The sequence below is a fragment of the Oenanthe melanoleuca genome, chromosome 14, assembly GCF_029582105.1.
Source record: "Oenanthe melanoleuca isolate GR-GAL-2019-014 chromosome 14, OMel1.0, whole genome shotgun sequence".
Taxonomy (NCBI): domain Eukaryota; kingdom Metazoa; phylum Chordata; class Aves; order Passeriformes; family Muscicapidae; genus Oenanthe; species Oenanthe melanoleuca.
In genome coordinates, this window is record NC_079348.1 from 12,927,375 (window position 1) to 12,942,576 (window position 15,202).

The 15,202-nt window shown below is 49.3% G+C and overlaps 1 protein-coding gene across 1 annotated transcript in view; it reads left to right on the forward strand.

Moving 5' to 3' along the window:
• Positions 1 to 3,014: 3,014 nt before the first annotated feature.
• Positions 3,015 to 15,202, forward strand: part of GSG1L (GSG1 like) — a 59,408-nt gene continuing 47,220 nt past the window's right edge. Inside the window, exon 1 of the mRNA XM_056503718.1 lies at positions 3,015 to 3,650. Within this exon, the coding sequence (XP_056359693.1) occupies positions 3,350 to 3,650 (301 nt within the window). The 5' untranslated portion in view covers positions 3,015 to 3,349. The remainder of the gene's footprint in view (positions 3,651 to 15,202) is intronic.

Consider the following 15,202-nt stretch of genomic DNA (forward strand, 5'->3'; position numbering starts at 1 on the left):
GCTATAGGGAGTTTAAAGTGTTGATTTAAATCCAGCATATAATCCCATGCATTTGTCATTGCTGGTTCCAAATAAACACCCAGACTGTCCCCATCAGCAGCAGAGGACCCAAAAGTAGGGCTTCCTCTCACTTTAGTGAATGGTGCCTCTGTTTTCCACTAGTGAAAAACAGAGCCTGATTGAAAGATTCCTTTTGCAAAAGCTATCATTATTTTAAATCCTCTGGGCCAAATTCTTTTTGTACACAAATAAATACTGAGTGATTGCACTTTACACTGCTCCTATATGAAATACTAAAGGAAAAGGGGTTACTTTAACCTGTGAAGGCATTTTTTTCTCACAACATCAGAGAAAAGTTATTGCTGCAAAAAGGATTTTAAAGATTCTTGTAGCCACGACCTGAAAATTACATCTCTGTAGCATTCAAACCCTTCTACGTTATCATTAAGGATAATGCCACATAAATACTCCTTAATCCAGGCATCTGAACTGCCTTCTGCAACATATGTATGATCTTTCCACTTTTATACACAACAAATCTGATAAACAGAGATTATACAAAGGGAAGTGGTTGGAGTATTACAGAATGAGTATAGCACAGAACAGTTTCCTTATTTTCAAGTAATCCCCCCAAAAACAGGTTTCCTCTAGGAAAAAGAAAATTATTCATATAAAAAAATTCTCTGACTGAGCCTACTTTACTTTGTGCTCAATATTTTTAAATGTTTAAGATTCTTAAATTTCTGCTTTGTCTTTTTTTTTTTTAAAAAAAAATGTCACCATGTCAGTTCTCAACAGCTCTGCCAGTCTGAAAAACAAGAATGAAGAAGATAAGGAGGAACAGAAATAGAAATATCTGCCAGGATTAGGAGTAAAAACCAAATGTAAGAAGTATTTAGGACAAAATTATCCCAGATAACAAAAGTCTTGGCTGCCCACCCCTCAGGGAGATGGGCACAGGAGAAGCAGAGTGTGCAGGCATTGCTGCTGCAGGCCAGTAAACACAATCCACAGGGCAATAGGCAGAGAAAATTTGTGAGAAAAGAGCTGCAAAGACCTATATTCACACTTGGAGAAGTGTGATGATTCAGATGCTGGCAGCCACTTGAAAGACAGTCCTGAAGAACAGCACCAGCTTTCTTGTGAAGGCTTTCTGTCAAAGTTTCAAGGGCTTTGTTTATTCCTCTTAACAAGTGGATAACCCTGAGAAATACAGGAACACCACAAACACATTACTGAATAAATGTCCTGCAACATAAAAAATATTTGAAGTAATAATCCTGTGGTTCTCTGAATAGCTACCACCTTGATTTTTGCATGCAGTTAAAACCAAGGAAAGAATGCTGATGGCTTGGTAATGCTGGAAGGGCTGGGGCAGGTGCTGTGCAATTCCAGCAGGACAGGGAGAGAGCACAGGGCAAACCTGGCACTGAGGAGCTGGCACTCATCAGGCACAGGCAGGACTGGGCAACGCCAAAGCTCTTGGGTGCAAAGTCATTTCACCAGACTTACACAGCTGCCATCACAGCTGTTCTCACAGAGCCCTGTGAGTTTGCTCACAAAAGTTTTCCATTAACTTTACAGTTTATTTATAACAAAAAATGACCAAGCCAAGTGGGTGTAGAAATAGTGGAAAATCTCATCAACAGTTGGGCTCAGACATTCTCCTAAATAGTGGTGAACAATGGCACCAAAAAGAGTCCTGTGGCTACCTGTGTGGGGGCATCAGGAAGGCAGGAACAGGTCCTGGAAGCCTTAAGGAGGAAATCCTCCCTGGTTTTCCCAAGGAGCTGGAGAAGCTGCCCCCATGCTGTGTCTGCAGGCAGCAAAGCACAGCACAAGCCTTGCCTGTGGGGTCCATGACCCCTGTCCTGTCTGGCAGTGTGAGCCTGCTTGGCTACATGGATATTTCCAGGGAAAGCCATGCTCTGAGAGGCCAGAGCAGCCCCACAGTTCAAACTGGGCTGGAAGCAAACACCACTGAGAAGGCACAAACAGCTTCTTCAGCACAGAAAACTGTGCTCATCTAAGGGACAGAAGCTCTGAGTGACAATTTGTCAGTGCTGGACACGGGTCTGGGTTGTGCCTCCACCAGCACCAGGTGCTCTGCCCCTCACCAGGGAGCTCTGAGCAATGTGCAGGGGGGTCAGGAGCTCCAGCAGGACATTGGGAGAGGACAGCACCTTCTCCTGGGCAATGGGATATCGAGCAATAAGCAATCCTGCTCTCAGCATTGCCATCTGGTGAATAAAGCCCAAGGTTTGCCCTAATTAGTTCTGTCCCTCTGCACAAAGCAGGACCTAAATTTCCTCCAGACCCACTTCATCCAAAACATCTGCAAGAGCTGGGTCTGGGAACAAAAGCCTGGGCAAGGGGCTCCACTTGGTGTTGTGGACAATGTGGGTTTCACACATCACACACTTTCAAATCTAAATTCCTCTGGGGCCGCCAGAGCAAGGCTCTGAAGAGAGAGATTTACACCATGATGCCAACAGCAGAGTCAAGCCCTGGATTTACTACCCTGTAGCTCAGAGCAGAGATGCTAAAGTACTCCAACCCTCCTCCTCCTCCTGGACGAATCTCTACCCCGCGGTGCACGAAAAATGCCTTTCACAGCTCCACATAATAACAACAACAATAATTCTTGTCGGGACTGAGGCGTGACGCCTCCCCCAGCCCGGCGTGCTGCAGTGGGCTCGGAGCGGTGCGGGGCACGGTGGCAGCGGTGGCAGCGGTGGCAGGAAGGCTGTCCCTGCCTGCTGTGCCCACCCTCGGGAGCAGGGCACAGCCAGCCGGGCGGGCTGCGGGGGTCCCCCGGCGGGAGGATGCTGCCCCCGGCCCCGCAGGTGCCGCCTCGCCTCGGGAGCCGCTCGGCAGGCAGAGCCGCCCCGCGCTGAAGCTCGGCGGCTGCGAGCGACCGGCGGCTGCTCCCGGAGCCCGCAAAGGCTGAGAGGGACCGGCGGCTGCTCCCGGAGCCCGCAAAGGCTGCGAGTGACCGGCGGCTGCTCCCGGAGCCCGCAAAGGCTGCGAGGGACCGGCAGCTGCTCCCGGAGCCCGCAAAGGCTGCGAGGGACCGGCGGCTGCTCCCGGAGCCCGCAAAGGCTGCGAGGGACCGGCAGCTGCTCCCGGAGCCCGTAAAGGCTGCGAGTGAACGGCGAGGATGGGAGTGCGCCCGCACCGCTTCCCTCAGCGCTTCTACAGCTCGCTGCGAGCAGCTGAGAGTTTTGATGCCTGGACAACTGGATTCTGAATCGTGAGAGGCTTTGAAACCCACCCCCCCCCCTCCCAAATAAAACAAACCCCTTTGACTTCTTCTCTCGGCAGGAGGGGGAGGGAGGGCGGATTTACCATGAAGACAAATCGAAGATGCAGAGCCCTGCTAGCAGTGAGTCTGAATCTGATGGCTCTCCTCTTCTCTACAACAGCTTTTATCACGACCCACTGGTGTGAGGGCACACAGAGGGTCCCCAAGCCGAGCTGTGGGAAAGAGAAGAAGACAAACTGCCTCAACTACGGCGGGAATGAGACTGCAAATGAGACGAACCAGAATGTGGTTCATTACAGCTGGGAGACGGGAGATGACCGCTTCCTTTTCAGGTATTTCCACACTGGGATCTGGTACTCCTGTGAGGAAAATATCAATGCTGCTGGTAAGTACAAACCAACTTCCTCCAGCCTGTGTTGCTTTGTGCTCGCCCCGGCGCGATGAGCGGCCGTGCCGTGCCTTGGAGCAGGCTCGCCCTGCGGAGAGAGGCAGCGATTTAACAGTTCTTCGCTTGCAAAGCAACCTGTTCCGTGCCAGAGCGGGGATCTGCTTGTTTACCTGCCGGCTGCTGCGGCTCGGGGCTCTCCAGCCCAGCCGAGCCCCGGAGCAGCGGCGGGGCCGCCGTGCCGGGCTGGGAGCGCTCGGGGAGCGGCGGCTCCTCGGGGAGCCCTGACACCCCAGCATCGCCCAGCATCACCCCAGCATCGCCCCAGCACAGCGGAATGCAGGGCAGCACGGCTTGGGGAGCCCCTGACACCCCCAGCATCGCCCCAGCATCGCCCCAGCACAGAGGGATGCAGGGCAGCAAGGCTTGGGGAGCCCTGACACCCCCAGCACAGAGGGCACGGCTCAGGGAGCCCCTGACACCCCCAGCATCCCCCCGGCACAGAGGGATGCCGGACAGCACAGAGGGCACGGCTCGGGGAGCCTCTGACACCCCCAGCATCCCCCCAGCACAGAGAGCACAGCTTAGGGGGCCCCTGCCACCCCCAGAATCGCCCCAGCACATGGGGCACAGCTCGGGGAGCTCCTGACACCCCCAGCATCCCCCCGGCACAGAGGGATGCAGGACATCACAGAGGGCACGGCTCGGGGAGCCTCTGACACCCCCAGCACAGAGAGCACAGCTTAGGGGGCCCCTGACACCCCCAGAATCCCCTCAGCACAGCAGGATGCAGGGCAGCACAGAGGGCACGGCTCGGGGATACTCTGACACCCCCCAGCATCCCCCCAGCACATGGGGCACGGCTCGGGGAGCCCCTGGCACCCCCAGCACATGGGGCACGGCTCGGACCTGCCCGAGCCCAGCCTGCCTCCTCTCTGCCCTCCCTGGAGTGAATGACCGCCCTGGAGTGCATGTTTATTGAACAGGGAAATGCAGTTAAAGGGCTCAACTAGGCACGAGAAAGATCGTTTCTGTTCCCTGCTCAGCCATTTACTTGCTGGGAAGCACTCAAAAAGACATCTCTTCAGCTTATCAGTGCATTCATCCCCTCTGCTGTAGGCTGGCACTTCCCAAGGAATAAAACACCGGAGGGTGGATGGCAGGCAGCTGCCCTGGGACCCATTTAAGTCTCAGCAGATGCAAACTGACAGCCCCTACTCCCAGAGCTGTCTGCTAGAGCTAACATCCACACTCTGCTTTAGAACGAGCTCTTTTCTAGATTATGACTCAAAAACAAAGTTTACAAATGTGGCACAGCAAGAGATGATGGGCTGTGGATGCTTGCTCCTCACTGGGGTGTTCCCATCCCATCCCATCCCATCCCATCCCATCCCATCCCATCCCATCCCATCCCATCCCATCCCATCCCATCCCATCCCATCCCATCCCATCCCATCCCACCCTGCCATTCCCAAGATCAATACCTCTGTAGATTCACTGCTGGGAGAAAGGAACAGCTAACCACAGATGTGTGATGTGTCTGAGAACACAGCCCCTCTGGTTATGGGAAGTTTAGGGTAGAATTCTGGTAGAATTGACAGAATTCTCTGTGAGAATGTACTGTTAAATGGGGCAAAGCTGGGGGAGCACTCACAGCCTGTTTCATCCCAAGGGGTTGTGTATTCTCCCTGGTGTTTTTGAGGAGAGTACTTGCAGAATTGGTTGTTTATTGAAACTAAATTTAATGCAAAAAAAGGAAAGTTCATGAACTCCAGCCTTGGGACTGCAACAGCTCCAGGCTGAAATGAGAGCACCAAAGGAACACTCGATGTTAGAAAGAAAACCACAGGAAAAAAAAGGTTATTTGTCGTACTGATTTGGGAACCAGCTTAGGCCACAGGAGCCTGAGTGAGCAGCCTAAGACTCTCTGGCTTTTTGAGCATCTTAGCTGAGGTTGGCATGATCAAGGATGCCCATATTTCTGGCACATACTGAAATCTTTCCAAGTCCAGATTTATGTGTGAGATAAGTTGTAACTGTGTGACTCTAGCCCACTCAGAAAAGTGAGTTATCTGTGGGAGAAGAGAAACACAGTGATCTATTCTGTGCTGGGTAAACAAAGCTGTGCTGTGGTGGGTGATTTCAGGAGAAAGTTGGAAGCCTGCTTTAAAAAGTTATGGTGAAAGCAGGAGAGAAGGGGTTGCTGCTCCCTCCCCATGCCCCCACAGCAGCTCTGTGAGTGTTTCCTTTATTTGAATCACTAACCTGGGGGAAAGTGCTCCTCAGTCAGCAGGCTAGGACTGACCAGCCTTTGAAATAACCCAGGCAGGTTCAGGCATAAATTGGCTCAGACAGACAGCTGCCTCTTTCAGAGTTACCATATCTACTCCTGCTAAGGACAGGAACAATGTAATGGACACGGGTCTAAATTTGTCCCTAATAGTGCCAACATAAAATACCTGACAGCTCTTTGCTCAGACTGATGGGTTTGTAATACCAGACTGCCAGAGTGTTGTCATGGCCTTCTGCAGCCTGACTGATGATCATTTCATCTGAGCTGCAGGGCCCCCAGGCACCAGCCCCAAGCCAGCAGCACAGGGACTGTGCTGGCACAGCCCCACTCAGTCCCTGTGAGGAATCCACCCCATCCTCAGCACACCTGCTGAGCCCAGTCCTGCAGCAGCACAGGTCACACACTCAGGGCTGTGTGTTAAACAGCACTGTATTCACACTGTTAAATAGTGGTGTATTAAATTAGCCACAATCCCCAGCTCAAATGCACTGTGCACTGTCAACAGCATCTTTCTGAAAGCTTTACCAGCAGCACATTGAAGAGACTGCACAGCAGCCTTGCTCCAGGCAAAGTGCCCTCCACAGTCACCCACAGCCTCACACCTTGTCAGCACAGCATATGGCCAGAGCCCATGGTCTGCACCATTCCCACAGCTCCCACCCCTCCTGATCCTCCCTGACCCACTGATGTCTGAATTTCAGCAACGTGAGAGGAGACCTCACCACAGCCCAGCACTCCCTCATGGGGGGAAGAGGAGGGGAGGCACTGGTCTCTTCTGTCCTGACCAGTGGCAGGACCCAAGGGAATGGCCTGAAGTTGTGTCAGGGCAGGTTTAGGTTGGATATTGGGAAAAGGCTCTTCTCCCAGAGGGTGTCTGGGCACTGGAACAGGCTGCCCAGGGTACTGGTCCCAGCACCAAGCCGGCCAGGGCTGCAGGAGTGTCTGCACAACACCTTCAGGCACAGGGTGGGATTGCTGGGGTGTCTGTGCAGGGCCAGGAGCTGGATTTTTTCATCCTTGTGGCTCCCTTCCCACGCAGGGTCCTCTGTGATTTTGTGCTGGATCCCACCAGGCAGGTGTGAATGCCAGTAACTCTGTAATTGTGCCACTGCCAAAACTCTCCAGAGCCTCCAAACTTTCACGGCCATGAGCCACATTCTTCCTCCAGCCACCAGCCCTTTGATTTCTCTCCTCCAGCCACACTGTCAAAACTTTCTGCTGCCTGCACTGGTGCAGCTGCAGCACAGCAGATCTTGTATTGCCAGCAGGACCAGCTCCCAGCAGGTTGATGCTGCAGGGAACAGGATTCCAGGGCTCCCAGCTGCCTGAAGGGGCTGGGACTCAATCATGCCTTAAAATGACATTTAGGCAGCAAGCAAACAAATTTTGGAGTGTCTTCTGCTTGCCCCTGTTTATCTGCAACGTGCATTTAGATTCCAGAGGCTGAGGAGCAAGCAGCATGCCATCCACTTTGTGCAGAGCCCACTGGAGCGTGCCTGCCTCTCGGTGCCAGGTTCTGGTTTCCACTGACAGCTCTAACAGAGATTGAATGCTGTGATTATTTCTGAAATAATTTGTGAATCTAGAGTTTATTTTTATCCAGCTTGTCTAGGACAGCTCAAGAATTCCAAAAGCATTTCGTACCTGAGAAATGTAATCGTGAATCCCCTCTGGGAAAAGAGGGACTGGAGCATTTATAAATCATTGGTGGGGGAGTCCTGTAATTATTTAGCACAATTTGTGACTCAAAAGTGTGCTGAATCCCAGTCTGCCAGAAAGAGGTTCTCCCTTTCAGAGTGGGCTCAGTGCTTTGGGTCCCACACAGCTGGAGCTGCCTTCTGCAGGAGCAGCACACCCAGCCTCAAAAGGGGTGAAGAGAAAACTCTGCAGACTCATGAGCCCTGTTCTGCCCTCCCAGGCTGCTCTTGAGGCTCCTCCTGGGCTGTGAACTCCTTGGCCGTGGCCAGATGTCTCAGAGCTCACCAGCATTTTATTTCTTTTAAAGTGTGACTTTGAGTGCATATCTTGTTGCACACACAGCCCAGGTCTGTGCTTGGGCAGCTCTCAGGGCACCACACCAGTGGGGCACTGGCAGCACAGTGCTGGATTCCCTGGCTCAAGCACACACCCCATGAAAAAATTCACACATGAAGTAGGCAAGGTGGCATATCGAATTCTAAAGGGGAGCTGGAGAACAGGAAACAGTTTGAGTTGCTGGGAAGCAACGAGAAGTCAGCCAGTTTTGCTCAGTTGTGTGTTTGCTTTGATGTTAATAGAAAAACCCATGAACTCAGACCTTGCTTTAGTTGCCAGCGAGCAGATAAGCTCAGTATGAACATCCACAGCCAGAGGGGAAGAGCAGCTGCCCAGCTGCCTTTCAAGAGAACTGTCCCATTAAATAACCAAGGATGCTCAGCATGCTCCCCAGAAATCAGGAGAGCAGGAATGGGTATGCATTGCTTGTTTTGTGGGTTTGGATTGAATGTTTTGGAGGGCCAGGGGGTGTGTAACACTTTGTGTGCTCTGTGCCACCTATTCCTGAAGGAGGAAATGGTAGATTGGAATTTAGACTGGATGTAAATGTCAAAATGGGTCAGAAGTGTGGGCACTGAGTGTGCCTTGAGGAGCAGCCAGAGAAGAAGGCTTCTCCTGCAGAAATGAGTAAATCTGTGACATAAATACCAGAACTTGCCACAGCCTTTCACAGCTGCAGAGTGGCTCTGCAACACCTCTGTCCCCCGCCCCCTGTGATAATCACACATCACAGTGATTCACCACAGGTGGCTGCTCAGACAGGGCTGGGGAGAAGTACCTTGTGAGTATATAATTAAAAGCAAGAGGACTTGGGAATTCTTGCTGGATTATGAGAAATACAATATAATTGGCATGACTGAAACCTGCAAGGTTTATTCGCATGAGTGGAATGTAAAAATTGCTGGTTCTAAATTGTGAGGAAGGAAAGAGTGGTAAAAGAAATGGAAGAGGCAGAGCTCTGTATTAAAGATAAAATTTCCTATGCTAGAGGAACTGAACCCAGGGGCCCAGGATAATCTCCATCTGAGGATGTTGAAATAATTGGTACATGAAAATGCAGGTTTGGAAGAATCTGCACATCACTGTATTTAAAGAAAAGTGGGGGAAAAAAAATCATACAGGCCACTTGACCCAGGGAATTTAGGACAGTTTTCGGAGAAAGCACTCATTGCATGGCAACAAATAGGTTTTGTCAAAAGTATGGGTTTATTAAAGGTAAAGCATTTACCAAGATGAATCACTTCTCAGACAAGGGTAATGGATTAGACCCAGTCCCTGTGGATTCACAGAAAATGATTTGGTGGAATGTCCCAGTGAAAATTCTTTCCAGAAGAGCTGCAGAGAGTGGGGAGGATGGTAAGAACAGGGAGAGAGGCAGGCAGGGTCCCACACTGGCAGCACTGAGCAGCCTGAGCCTGAGCCCAGGGCACAGAGATGTGACATTGGGGATCAAGTGACAGTGACAGAGCTCAGACAGCACACACCATTGACTGCTCCCCAATTCCAGAACAAAAAGGCATAACAGGCAAAAAACAGGCACTCCTTCCTGCAGGGCTCCCTGCCAGGGAATGCTGAGAAGGCCAAAACTGGGAATTGCATGGATCCAGAGAGGAAACCTCCATTCCTGAGGCTGACAGGATGATTTTAGAGCAATCCCTGGCTGGCTGCAGTACTGGTGTGACAAGGGGAGTGCAGGAGCAGAATCACCCTGTGCCCACCCCTTCATTCTCCCCTAAACATCTGGAGACAACACAAAGACAGTGGAGCAGGGAGACCTTTTACATCAACCTGTGTTGCAGGTTGACTTTATTTTATTGATTATCATTGGGATAAATAGATTGTAAACTGACTAAAGAACTGTCTTACAAGGAGACTATGGCAACTAATACAAAAGGGAGAATTATCTCAACAGACCAGATATTTCTAGTTGTCCTCAAATTTGGTTTTGGGACTGGCTCTGTTGTTGCTGAGATTAGCAAAAAAAAAAAAGGGAAAAAAAGAAAATTAGGGGGAAAAAAAGAGCTAGGGATACAATTTGTGTCACCTAAAAAGATAAAGGTGAGATGAATCCTACAGCCAGCCCGTGGCCATCAGCAAATGTAGGTGTCTGTGCCCAAACTGATCAACATCCTCATTAGAGAGGAGAGCAGGGGCACTCCTTGGGTGCTGCCCCTCCTGGGGATGAAATGAGCCCTGGGATTACGTGTTTGCCTCACTGGCCAAAAGGGAGTCTGTCTAAGACATTGCAATTCCCATCACAGGAGTCTTAATTGGAAGAGAATAATCCTGTTCTGAATTTGCTTCTTACGTACTTTGTGCTGCTGCACAAAATCTGGGAATGCTGGCATTACAGAGGGGAGATTTGTCTGCATAACTGCAATTGTGAGCTGGCCTCCTAGAGTTGTAAAAACTCTGGTTTTTTACATCTTAAAATTTAGCATTACATTTTTTAAAAAAAGTTTAAAAGCCCCATATGCCGAGGCCTAAAGTTCTGTGAGGTACCAAGATAAGAACCAAGTTGGGGGCCAATATTTGTCTGTGGGGTGGCTGGGAGCTGCCAAGTGCTGGGGCATAAAGAAAAGGTTATTCCAGGGAAAAATCAGCACCACAGTGTTTTGTAAATGCCATGGTGCATGGGTATGGTAAAAAGGAGAAAGTGAAAAGGTGCAGAGAGGGATTTCCAGGGTAGTTAAGGAAAAGAGAATCCCCTTCAAAGCAAAGAAAGCTGGAGTTGTGTAGTGTACCAGACTGAAGAGCTAGAGGGGATGTGGTGATACCTTACACATGCATGGTTAAAGAAAATAATATGACTTGAGTAACTGATAATTGAGGGGAAAAGTGGCAATGCAAGGCCAGGTTCTGGCAGAGCGTGTCTGGACCTCACCTCCACAGAGGGCAGTGTGAGCAAAGGAAACCAGGGGCTGCCATGGAGCCTTCCAAAGCCCAGGAAGAGCTGCAGGAGAGAAGAGGGATGTTTCTGGCACGGGGAAGCTTGGAGTGAGTCCTGCATAGCTGATGTGCTGGTGCTCTGAGGAGGTTTGGGAGGAGCCCTCCTGGCTCACACGGTGACATCCCTGCTCCAGGGGGCTGCCAAGGGAAAAAATAACTGCAGCCTGGGTGCCCATCACGTTTTCTGGGGGTTTTAATGCCTCCTCCAATCTAAAGCAGCAGAAATTGGCTCCAGGTGGAGGCAGTGTGTGAGGAGGCTGCTCTGCTGCTGCTGACATTATTACAGCTGCTCAGGATCTAATTGCTATGGCTGCTCATGCACTGCACATTAAACTGATGATCTAATTTGGGATCAGAAGGGAAATCTCCCTCAGGCTAGATAACAGGGAGAGTAACAAATTTTTGCCTTCCTTTACAGCATGGGAAGGATCCATTGCAGAAAAGCACTTGTGAACTCCTCCTAACAAATCCCTGGCATTTTGCTTTCAGGATGAGATAGGTCTGGCCATAGGAATTTACAGATTTATTCGTGCTCCTCACGAGGACTCTTGCTCCCTTCCTGTGGTACATGATAGCTGTGATTTCTCTGGTGGTGATTGCTTTATTGCAGACATTCAGGTTTTTATAGCATGTTGGGGATATTTTGTGTCTGCGGTGCTCTGGGAGTTTTGGATTTTAGGTCCTCCTGATCCTGCTGGGCAGACTAGCTGTGTGAACATCTATCATCCATAAAACATGGACATAAAGTCCCAGCAGGCTGAGCCTCACAGCAGAGCAAAGGAAAGGACCAGGCAGCTAACTACTCCTTATTAGATATGTTACTCTTCCTCATGAGTGTTTGGATGTGTCTGTTCTCAGCCATTGGACCCAGCAGCCTTAAAGGAAACATCTGAGGAGTTCTGGTAGCTCCTTGTAAATGGGATAAACTTCAAAGTGCTGGAAGATTAACACACAGGTCCCAGATTTCAAAGGGATCTGAGATGCCTTACCCTGGTGTCAGCTCAAAATATGAACAGATGCACTCAGGGCTGAGGAAACACATAAGGGATGGAAGATCAATCACTGTGGTATCCCCGTGGGTTTTAAATCACACCAGACTCCATCCTGATGTTAAAACTTGCCTTATGTGGAGTTGGGAGAACTGGCTGGCTGGCAGATCTCAAACTAGGGACATGCAGGTTGTTGTGGATAATGAATATTGCTCAGCCCCTCACTCACTCCTGCCCCAGTGGCTGGGAAGGAGAGTCAGAGAAAGGTAACACCAGTGGGTCAAGGCAAGAACAGCTTAATAACTCCAGTAAAGTAAAATACAACAGCAACAAGTAATAAAAATAGAGAAAACCCCCTAAAAAAGTGCAGCTGCCCACTGCTGCCCAGCCCAGCCCAAGGCAGTGACTGGCAGCTCCCAGCAAACTCTCCCCAGTTTACACACTGAGCACCACATTCTATGGTCTGGAATATCCCCCTGGCCAGCTTGGGTCAGCTGTCCTGGCCATGCTCCCTCCTGCTTCTCCCTCCTCAGCAGCAGCCAGACCACCTCTGTGCTCTCAGCATTATTCCCATCCTAAACCCAGCACACACCTGTACCTGCTACAGCAACAAAACTGACTCTGGCCCTGCTGACAGCAGGGGAGCAGGGAGCAGGGCTGCTTCTGCCAGGACCCTCTGTAGTCACAAACTGGTGTAACATCAGTGTTCTTGTTGCTACACCAAAAGGCAATATCAGTCTTTGCTGATCTAGCTTAGAAAGGAATACAAAAGCCAGTGAGTAATAAGAAGCAGATGTAATTACTATGGAATGACATGGCTTGTAGAACAGTCACAGGCAAACAAAATCCACTTTCCTGTGTTCCACCTTCCATTTGGCTGAAAAAAGGACTCAAACCATGCTTACAGCGTGGAAAATCAATTGGGAGTAGAGACATTCCACCATGCTTAGACTCACTGGGTTTGGAGAGACCAAAGAAACCTCATAATACAGCCTGATTTCACTGTGCATCACCCAGGCAGACAAAAAACACTAATGAGAATTTGTTTCAAAGTTATTGGGTACATGCTTGGCAATGAGGTTCATTAGAGGAAATGCAAGCACAATTTTTCTTGATTTCAAAAACTGGATATTCATTTCCAGTGTGCTGAAATTTATTTCCTTTAAAAGTCATGGGGAAAAGGTTAAAGTTACCTGTTTGCATACCCCAAGCCAGGGGTTCCTGCCTGGAAAAACAGGATATCTCAACCCAAAGAGCAGCCAGGGCAGGCACAGGAGGATGGGAGAGGGCAAGAAAGACTTCACTCAGTGAGGGACATACAGCAGCCACATCCTCTGTGAAGAGCACTGGGTTTGTCTTTCCCAGTTTTCTGGGTGTCTCAGGGATCCTGGATTGCCAATATCTGGTTTATTTTGGCATATTTACATTGGCACAGGGTCAGCAGAGTGTGTCACCCCTGGGATGAGCAGGTGAAACCCTCCCCTTGCTCTTCTACAGCTTCAAACACTCAAAGCACCTCAGAGCTCCTTGATTTAATGAAGCCAGCTCTAATTTGACACCAGAATCATTGAAAACCTCTCTCAGCACTGCTGTTGCCCCGATTTTCACAATCACTTGCAAACCCAGACCTTCCCCAGCTCTCCCAGTGATGGATGTGTGTACATCCTGCAGGTCTCACCACGGTAATCAGCTGAATCCCGTGGCTTGGCTGGCTTTCAGTCAGACACGATTTGAGAGCAGAGGAGATGTTTGCTCTGAGATGCTGCCTGAGATTTTCCACATCAGGGAAGGAGCAGTTGCCATGGCACAGTCCCAGGCAGCACCAACAGCATTCCCAGCTCTGCCCACGCTCCCTGCCCTGCCCAGCCACCCAAAGGGAACCCCACCGTGGGAACGGGACCTCTGGGATAAAATTAGCAGCGTTCCTTTGGGAATGTGCAAACCGAGGGAAAGGGCACGCCTGGAAATGGGGAAGTGGGAAGATTTGCATTTTTCCCACTTTGAGCTGTAGGAGGTTGGAAGGGACTGGGTTTGCTGGGTTGCATTCAGGTTTAAAGGCAATCCCAAAGGCAGTGCAGGCTGTGAGTAATCACTGAGAAATTGGGCAAATTCTCAAGATATTTAGAGATAGCAGAATTGTTGATGGGCAGCAGCAATGAATGGCAGCTGTCAAAGGAAGGGAAAATAATTATCTGCATCGTTCAAGACATATTTTTGTGCAATTCTGTGCGAGCTTGTTTATTTTCCAGAAGAAAATATTGCTCCAGCAAAATCAACAGGGTCAACTGGAAAATGTTGATTTTACAGATTAACACTCAATTTTTCATTAGGAAAAAAAGTCAATTAAGTGCTCTGAGACTACTTTAATCAAAGTTTGCATATTTCAGCTGGTAATTAACCTGATACAACTCAGTTTGGGCGAGCCCATTAACCTGTATTTTCCCTTGTGTAGTACTTTTTTTTCACTGAAGTTGTGTTGGAGTCCTCAGCCTCGTCTAGGCTGGGATCCCTTGAGGGTTATATCTTTTTTTAGACGAATACAATGATTTTACTCTCAGTAGATGATGTGGGATCTCATCAGAATCACATGACTCTAGATATAATTGGAGAGATAAAGATGTCTTAGGGCCTAGTGGGAAAAAAAAGGGGACCTTGTCTGTCGTAGGCTGGGAGCCAGGGTGTTGCTAAAAGGGAATGTTGTTTAAAAGAAATGTAATCATTTAAATTTCCATCATAACTACACTTTTGAACTCGCAAAATTTTATGCAGAGTAAGGGGATACAGACAGATTTTCTTTCTTCTTTTTTTTTTTTTTGGCGAGATGAAAAGCAGAGTTATAACAGAGCTCAGCCAGAACTACCAGATTTCAATTTATTTAACTTGAATATTTGCAAACCGTGTCATTGCAAGACATACAAAGTAGGATTTCCCAGGGCTGTTTTTATTTTGCTGCTCTCATTATTAATCAGGCATTCACCCCTGGCTCTAAGAGGAAAGAACTCTGGAATGCAGGACCAATAAGTGGGACCCAGAACATCAAATTCTGCTCTTTGCTATGTCAATAGTTGTGTTAGAAACAGAATATTGTCTTGAAGATGAAGCACTTTCTGGGTGTTTTTTCTGCCCTCTTCCTCATTTCCAGTCTAAACCACCAGGTTCCTGTGTAAGTCCTGAGGACAGGAGCAAACAAATCTCATTTTTAGTGGGAGAAGAAAAACGTGGGGCTCCCAAAGGCTTAAAGGCAGAGGGCACACAGGGCTTGGATGAACATCTGAGTGTGGAGCTCA